The sequence below is a fragment of the Monopterus albus genome, unplaced genomic scaffold (genome assembly GCF_001952655.1).
Source record: "Monopterus albus unplaced genomic scaffold, M_albus_1.0 scaffold6.1, whole genome shotgun sequence".
NCBI lineage: Eukaryota > Metazoa > Chordata > Actinopteri > Synbranchiformes > Synbranchidae > Monopterus > Monopterus albus.
The window spans coordinates 3,335,848-3,343,979 of NW_018127886.1; the positions used below are offsets into that span (position 1 = coordinate 3,335,848).

The 8,132-nt window shown below is 40.8% G+C and overlaps 3 protein-coding genes across 4 annotated transcripts in view; 2 read left to right on the top strand and 1 right to left on the bottom strand.

Annotated features, from left to right (window-relative positions):
* smc5 (structural maintenance of chromosomes 5) overlaps window positions 1-1,075 on the top strand; it is a 12,951-nt gene extending 11,876 nt beyond the window's left edge. The window contains exons 23-24 of the mRNA XM_020620058.1: window positions 4-53; window positions 578-1,075. Of these exons, the coding sequence (XP_020475714.1) occupies window positions 4-53; window positions 578-712 (185 nt within the window). The 3' untranslated portion in view covers window positions 713-1,075. The remainder of the gene's footprint in view (window positions 1-3; window positions 54-577) is intronic.
* Window positions 1,076-1,430: 355 nt separating this feature from the next.
* cfap276 (cilia and flagella associated protein 276) lies at window positions 1,431-3,634 on the bottom strand. Of its 2 annotated transcripts, none has more exons than XM_020615921.1 (4): window positions 3,561-3,634; window positions 2,278-2,394; window positions 2,067-2,182; window positions 1,431-1,948 (listed from the first exon to the last, which is right to left on the bottom strand). In XM_020615921.1, the coding sequence occupies exons 1-4, from the start codon at window positions 3,606-3,608 to the stop codon at window positions 1,852-1,854; spliced, it is 378 nt and encodes a 125-aa protein (XP_020471577.1). In that variant the 5' UTR covers window positions 3,609-3,634; the 3' UTR covers window positions 1,431-1,851. The 2 variants fall into 2 exon arrangements, with proteins under 2 accessions (XP_020471577.1, XP_020471569.1); XM_020615913.1 differs by lacking the exon at window positions 3,561-3,634 and adding an exon at window positions 2,963-3,464.
* A 331-nt stretch (window positions 3,635-3,965) lies between these two features.
* The window catches only part of elapor1 (endosome-lysosome associated apoptosis and autophagy regulator 1), a 15,754-nt gene continuing 11,587 nt past the window's right edge, over window positions 3,966-8,132 (top strand). The window contains exons 1-7 of the mRNA XM_020615880.1: window positions 3,966-4,064; window positions 5,950-6,070; window positions 6,184-6,364; window positions 6,505-6,652; window positions 6,743-6,823; window positions 6,908-7,013; window positions 7,113-7,262. Of these exons, the coding sequence (XP_020471536.1) occupies window positions 3,978-4,064; window positions 5,950-6,070; window positions 6,184-6,364; window positions 6,505-6,652; window positions 6,743-6,823; window positions 6,908-7,013; window positions 7,113-7,262 (874 nt within the window). The 5' untranslated portion in view covers window positions 3,966-3,977. The remainder of the gene's footprint in view (window positions 4,065-5,949; window positions 6,071-6,183; window positions 6,365-6,504; window positions 6,653-6,742; window positions 6,824-6,907; window positions 7,014-7,112; window positions 7,263-8,132) is intronic.

Sequence of the window (8,132 nt, forward strand, 5' to 3'; positions counted from 1 at the left end):
TCCGCACGGCCTGCAAAGAGACGACATCCCAGTACTTCTTTATAACACCCAAAGTGAGTAGCTTTACCTCCTAATGAGTGTGTGCTCCTCATAAATGTGTGTGTGTATAGTGTGTTGTAATATAGCTATAAGCAATACTTCTGTGTTAACAATGGATCACACGTACAAGTGTAATGTGCCAGTCATTGTGTTAAACCCACAGATAATTATCACTACAGCTAGCTCCCCCTCAGCTCTGTGTTGCATTTTGAGCATCTTTCAGGTTGTTGTTGTCTGCCCCACAACTTTACTGTTGTGCTTCACTCTCACCGGTCTAGTAGTAAAGTTTGCAACCATAGCAAACTTTTAAAACATTTTTTCTAATGGAGTGAAATGTAGCTGGGATGGGCCTCTATGTGTGATTTGTCAGTGTTGTGTTCATAGCTGGTTTCTGCTGCCCCCAAGTGGGCAAAAGCTCAGTTATTTACAGGTTAAATGCTTTGTGAAACTGTGTATGTGCCTTAGCACGTTTGTGCACCCATTCGGGTCTGTGCTCTTGGCTTTGCTGAACTTGCTCGCCTGCTTTCTTTGTCTTTAGCTGCTGCAGAACCTTCAGTACGCTGATGAGATGACTATCCTCTGTGTCCACAATGGTCCCTACATGATTCACCCCAGCCACTGGGACGACAAGACGTTCATCAGACGGCATCTCAAAAGAAAAGCCCGGGCATGAATCTGCCAGGCCAACCTGACAGATGTGGATTGTACTGGACTTACTCTCCAGTTCAGTGAGTGAAAAATAAAACTGATGTAAATAATTTGTTATAAAAAGATATCTGTTGAACTGTTTTATTTCAGAAAGAACATGCTATAAACACTTGAAAGAAGAATTGGTTCTTTGCCTTAAACAGAGAAATGTCAAAGATTTTAGTTTCAAGTGACATGGCCATTTTTAAGTAGGTTCACCAAAAATAACTGCTAGTTCCTCATTTGCATATTTTTTCTATTTATGCAGCAACATAATTCTTAATACAAACTGTAAACTGTTTTTTCTCTCTTACCTGTTACTATGCACATGTTTAAAATTTTAAATAAAATATTTTGTTACTGTTGTAAATGAGCATGTGAATATTAATTACATTTCTGATCCATAAAATGCCTTAAATCTGTTTTGTTTTGAAGGGCAGTATGAAGTAGGTAGTGATGTTTTCTGCAAAATATATATGAACAATATTTGCATGTAAAATACTTGATATGGTTTTGATCAGACACCAATGACAATACAAGAAAAGGGTATTGTGTTATAAAGGATAATGAAATTTGGGGAACTCTGCACAGAACAAATAACATCACCTACAAAAGGCAGCACTACTGTGCGTCATCTTACGCAGAAATATACTTTAAATTTAAAACAATGTTACCATCATCACAGTAATGAGAGATGCATGAGCTCTTTTTCCACTGTTTATTAGGTTTTGTGAATGAAATTATTGTAAAATCGGGCTAATTTGCATTTTTTTGGACATTCTATGAGTAAAGGCATCTATTTCAGTCCTCACTTTATATGAAAGAATTACCTTTCAGTTTTCTATATGTAGCATTTGGAAAAGCAGAATGATTACAAAAGTTCACTGAATAGGCCTATGATGTTGTTTGCAGTCAGAGGCAATAGTACTGGAAGCTTCATGGTGAATAAAAGCTGCCCCCCTCCTCCTCTCTGGCATAGGGACATGCCAGATTCACCCCAGCCTCAGTGGGTTTAGACTGGAGTCAGATTACACCAGTCTAGGGTTTAAATGAGAAGCATTAGGTTTGTTAATCTTAGTTTCTACACATAGACATCTGCTGCAGGGGCCAGGGGTCTCCTGTCCTTCACTTGATGCTGTAAATGGAGCGCCTCAAAGGGTCAACCCACACTCTCATGTCTGTATCTTTCTTTTCTTTGTCCAGCTTTAGGTTTTCCTGTTTCCTGTAAATTAATATGACAAATTATGTATTAGTACAGTTTATTTGAAGTCCCGAAATGTCACTGCCAACACAATGAAGCTGTCCTGCCATTCTACAAACTTAATACCACAAACACCCACCTGTGGTCCTCACAGACTGTCTCCTTCTGGTATAAAATCTGGTTCTTACTCCAGAAGAAATCTTTGTGATGATCGTAGACCGACTTCAGCTGGAAGTCGAGGCTGTCACTTGGAGCCTGAACTCAAGAAAAAAGCAATACTTGAAAAGTATTGAAGGTGTGTTTTCTGGTTTTCATAAGTGAAGATCAGAATGTTGCTCCTTGGTGCTTACCTGATGCTTACGACACCAGACGCTCCGCCAGGTGCTGGCCAAAGTAGCGGCATCATGCAGGCGACTCCAGGGTTCTTCCATCTGGGCGATGTGAGTTGGCTTATCATATGTTTTTCTCTGCACAGTAGGAAACAAGATAAATGTGAGCTTAGAAGTGTTACAAAAAAAAATCTATTTGATCAAAATGACAGCATACATACAGCTGTAGTAGTGCTTCTTATTAACTGGTTTGTATTTGATAATATTCTCCATAAAGCCAGGGCTCAATCATGTAACACCTTACCAATTTAAATATTTTCAAAATAAAAACCTTAGTGTTTTGTTTAAAGTAGACATCTAAGACAAACATGGGGCCGTTTTGTTGACTGTATTTAGAGTCTTGTCAAAGAGCTTATACTGTAGAGAAAACTGTGCCCTTTGCACCCTGGGCTTTTTAATTGCTGCATAGAACAGGTTTAATGCCACCGTTTAATCTCCAAGGCCTGCTTAATAAATGGTCCCAAGGGCCACCAAAGTCCCCAGCTTCACTGTGTAGCTACTTGTTTGTGGCAATTGAATTGTAATTTTGAGGACAAAGTAATAAGCATGTTAAAGCAATATGAAGTGACATGATAAAGCTGTTGGTCCGAAGGCGCTGACATGTAGCTCCAGGCCATCCCTAGGTTATAATCGCTAACAGACCCACCTGCTGCGGTGTGAAGCCGCTGAAAGAGAAGTCGCCTTCTAACTTTGGGGAAGGGAAAGGATTCCGGTTTGACATCGGTACTAACAACACAATGCTCGACGGACAAAGAAAGGCGTCCAGAACTTTGTTTCTGAGGCTTCTGTAGCTTCTCGGTTCTTCTGGCTACCTCCGGACGTTTACAGCCTGGTTTCTAAGCAACCACACACTTCCTGTCACGTGTTTCATGTGAATGCTGTCGATAATAAGACAGACAAGCTATGTCTACAGTTGTGGTGAGAAACAACTAGGCGAGTTACATTTGTTCAAGCAGCCTAACTACCGTGCTTAGGTTCACCTTTAAATTGGCCTACCTGTACTTTACTTGAGTAGTTTCACTTTATGCTTCCTTACAGGCTAATTCTATCCCTCCCCATTTCAAATGCAAATAGGCTATAACCCAGGGCTAGGCCTACTTTTCAGTCTGCTTCTAAAATATTACAACAGGTGTATTTTGTAAAACAGTTTTTCATACTGTGCAGCAACCTGCTCGTTCTCTTTTGGAGCTAGAAACCATATAAAACTTTATAAATACTTTATTATAATTAGAATTAGAACGTACATCCATTATCTTTACCGCCTTATCCTGAATAGGGTCGTGGGGTTGCATGACTTCTATTTGTGGGGGGTATTTTTCCCAGTGGTTTAAACATTATTTTCTCACATCTATCCGCTTCCTGGACTTGTACAAGTTGTCGAATAACCACTCCAGACGATTAATACAGATAATAACCCGCTTCTTCAGTAATGTCTACAAAGGTAGGGCAGGTAAAGTACAATTCAATCTACACCGGTTCAACAGCGAGTCGTTAAATGATGACTCATTGTAAAAACAGACACCACAGCCAATGGTTTCCCAGTTTTAGCTCACGGCTCAGCGTGAAGCCGCGCCTCCAGCCGCCGGGCAGCAGCACCTTAGGGCGCAGGCCAACCTTCCGCTCACCCGTCTTCATCACTTCAGCTCTGACAGGAGGCAGCGATGCAGGGAGTCCTGACGCACCCGAGTCACTTTGTACTGTGGCTGCTTTTTGCGCTAACCTCTGCGGATTTGCCCATGTGCAAAGAGGTGAGGAAATTCCTATTGTACATTCTATTGTTATTGTTGTTCTTCATAATGAGACCAGATGGAGAATTAATTAATTTAAAATTCAGCAAAGATGAAACCAGTTGCTCTGAAGTGCAAAGAGATGGAAGGCGTTTTGGAGATGAGTTCAGCCAGCTTTGCCATGTGGATATTATGTTTGTTCATTATATCATAATAAACATGAAAAATGGTTGACTTAAAGATTATTAAACAGCTTCTAATTGCACATATGGTTGATAATCCAGGACAACTTGTTTTGTTGGCGGTCGATTTTAGTCTTTAAAACTAAATATAACTATATTTTAACACCAAAACTCCTCCTCCTTCACATATTGTGTGTGGTAATTGAACATATGTTTCCCTTGTAAGTGTTTAAATTGCATTAATCATACACTTGTGCTCACCTCAGTGTTATCACAAGATTATTGTACTAGAACTTCCATATGTTACTATGTCTGCTCTCCTCACCCTTGTATCAGTTTTCAGTTTGCATAAAATGATATCCTTTTGATAATATTCAAAACACTTCTTTTTTTATCTGCACATTTTGAACATAAGAGTGTGTAGCACCAGAGACACCAGCTGTTATTTTATGTTCAGTGAGCTACTAAAGGTTGATGTAAGGAAGGAGCTCTGGTGAGTTTGTTTCCATGCCAGTCCACTGACCATGAGGCCCAGTGGTCATGATGTCCCGTTGCCTTGGTTTCCTGGTGTCGTTTAAACAGGATGATTAGGCTTCAGCACATCTCTAGTTTAGGGCACTTTTACATCAGATCCCCCCCCCACCCAGACTCATGTTCATGTGATACCTCAGCCACAGCTAATGTACCAGTTCTAACTGAAAACAAGCTCAGAGGAGTGCTGCTGCTGCAGCTGCTGCTATGTTTCTGTTAACTATTAATCCCATTAGGCTGTGCGTAGGCTTGGTATAGTGCTGAGTGACCTTACGAGGAATATTACAGCCTGTTGTTGACCAGTGAACAAATCCTAAGATTACACTATGTGTCTGCTCAGTATTTGACTTGTTTCAGATCAGCAAGATAACCTTTAACGTTATGTCACAGCCTGTGTTACACCGGTACGGGTGGGACAGTGTTAGTCAGTGACCACTATAAAAGTATCTCCAACCACAACAAATAAAGCTGAGCTCCTCCTGTCTCCAAAGTTCTGTGAAAACACTGAAGTGAATAAATGTTTACAAAAGGATGAGATAAATATCGTTTCCCCTGCCTGACTTAGTAAATAAACCCTGAAGGTGCAGAGCTGCTGCACATCTGTAATGTGGGAGAATAAAACAAAAGCTGAGACAGCCTCTTAGGTAAATATTAGCCTCTCTGACTTTTATTTGTAAAAGAGGCTGGTCTGGTTTAGGAGACAAATCTAGAGGTATAAAACAATGTGATGACATATTTTTACAAACACCTGCTGGAGCTTTTTGGTTTTCATTCTTTACAGAGGTGTGACAATTTGTCAACCTTCAGAATTGGAATTGGAGCCAAGTTTGATAATCATTTCATTGTTTTAGTCATTTCTAAAAATGTCATCTCATGTGAGGATTTGATGCTTTTCTTTGTCAAACATCTTAGTAAACTGAATACCTTGGCTGCTGTTTGGGCAAAATGTTGAGTTGGGAAAAATTAAAATGGGCCTTTTTCACTGTCTTCTGACATTTTTTTAGATAATGAATTAATCCCAGTCAGTAATTGGCAGATTAATTGATAATGAAGTTAATCATTAGTTGCAACCCTAATCCTGCATGTATCATTAGAATGAATTTTACCCACCTCTTCTCAGAGTGTGCATGCTGTGCACATAGTCCGTTTTTATCCGTCTGTGTGAAACTCACACCTGTGTTTTGTCCCTGCAGTCAGATTACCACTTTGAGTACACAGAATGTGACGTACTTGGGTCACGGTGGAGAGTGGCGGTTCCCAACAAAGCCGACATATGCACAGGTCTGCCAGATCCAGTCAAAGGCACTCAGTGCAGTGAGTATCCTACTTTTACATCTCATTTTCTGCATGCTGTCAATCTGTTTCACAGCTTTAATGTGCAAAGAACAAATTGCCTCTGTGCACACCTCCCTGTTTTTGTGCTTTAGCCTTCTCCTGTAGTGATGGGGAGTTCCTTGACATGCAGTTGCAGGAGTGCCAGAAGTGTGCTGCAGGCACCTACTCTCTGGGCACTGGTGTGGCCTTTGATGAGTGGGACAGCCTGCCAACAGGGTTTGTCACCCATGGAGAGACAGTGAATTATGGGGATGTCCACACAGACTGCTCCAAGTTAGTTTATACTGTTACTTACTGTTTTTATTTAAATGGCATTTTTGTCCCTTTTGTGACTAAAGTAATTGAACAAAGCCCCCAACGTTTTGGGGTTTCAAGAATCTTATCAGACTGTTTCTCTGCTGATGTTTCTTCAGTTCAACCTGGACACCACAGGGTGACTACATAGCCTCAAATACAGATGAGTGCACTGCAGTGCTGTCCTATGCTGTGAGCCTGAAGAAAGCTGGATCTGTGTCCTTTGAATATTTCTACCCTGACAACAGCATCTACTTTGAGTTCTTTGTAAGTGTTTTAAAACGATTGTTGCTGAAAAAGATGGCTGTGTTAAGGGGACTGTGTGATAACTCCTCTCTCTTTTCTCCCATAATGTAGGTTCAAAATGACAAGTGTCAGTCTACAGACTCTGAAAACCGATGGATGAAGATCTCTGACAGCAACTGGAGCAAATACACGGTTTGTCTGAGTGTAGCTTTTCTATACATCTGCTGGTATTAGAAGCTCTGTTCCTCTGTCATTTATTAAATGGACTCTGTGCAGGCTGAGCTGAACAACGGCAACAATGTGCTGTTCTGGAGAACAACTACATATTCTCTGCAGGGCACTGTTGTCAAACCTGTGCTGCTAAGAAACATCGCTATCTTAGGTAGAGTAACATCAGCAGTGTGTTGTGTGCAGCATTTGTTCACTCCTGAGCTCCTTTGTCCTGTTAATAGTTAAAAGTTGATTGCTGATTTTCTTCCAGGGGTGGCCTACACGTCAGAGTGTTTCTACTGTAAACCTGGCACTTACAGTGCAAAACCCGGCTCTGCCCACTGTGCCCCCTGCCCTGCAGATACCTACTCCACAAAGGGTGCCACTGTTTGCCATCAGTGTGAACCAGATAAATATGCAGGTATGCCTGTTTACATTGCTAATGCTTCGTCCACAGTCTCTTTAACTTAAAGCAGTACTGTGCAAAAGTATTAGGCCAACATGAGTTTTGCTGTTTTAGCAAGGTTGTAATGATAATTTGTTTATTTCTTAGTCTCTTTATTAAGATATAATAAAGGAAATATTTACACAATATTAAAATCTCTTCAACTCTTCTCACATACTGTCGACAAATGGACCTGAACATTTCAAACGTCAAGTCATCACTCCATAATCCTCTTTTCCACTGATCTTCACTCCAATCTTTGTGAGCTTTTGCATATCTCACCCTTCTCTCCCCGTCCCGCTTCTGAACAAGTGGTTTCTTGGCTGCTGTCCTTCCACAAAGGCTGTTCCTGATCAAGCTTCTTAAGTCTGTGGAAAGATCAACTTGGCTTCTAGATTAAGCTGCCAGATGCTGAGCCTTGCTGGATGTCCTCTGGTCTAACAAAGAAGAAACAATGAGAAACTTCTCATCAGACTTTGAGTTTTCTGGGTTTTCCACTCCTGTTTTTGTCCTTGACCTCTCCACATTCTTCATATTTCTTTAGAACAGCTTGAAAACCACATCTGGAGTTTCCAATTGTGTGTTTTTAATACTGTGTATATACTGTATTTCTTATATTTTCTAGTTGTATTCTGATAAAGAGACTGAGAAATAAATCACAACAAAAGTCATCTCAGGACACTTTACAAAGTAAGGCCTAGACCTTACTGTTATCAATATTATTACATAGGGAAAACCCAACAAATCCCCCTTGAGCAAGCACTTGGTGACAGTGGGGAGGAAAAACTCCCTTTAACGGAAGAAACCGCCGACAGACCCCGGCTCTTGGTGGGCGGCCTTCTGCCT

Coding starts and splice junctions, on each gene's coding strand:
- cfap276 (XM_020615913.1), bottom strand. CDS start 3,037: ATGTCAAACCGGAATCCTTTCCCTTCCCCAAAGTTAGAAGGCGACTTC. Junction 2,183..2,277: donor TCTGGTGTCGTAAGCATCAG/GTAAGCACCAAG, acceptor TCTTGAGTTCAG/GCTCCAAGTGACAGCCTCGA. Junction 1,949..2,066: donor ACAGTCTGTGAGGACCACAG/GTGGGTGTTTGT, acceptor ATTAATTTACAG/GAAACAGGAAAACCTAAAGC.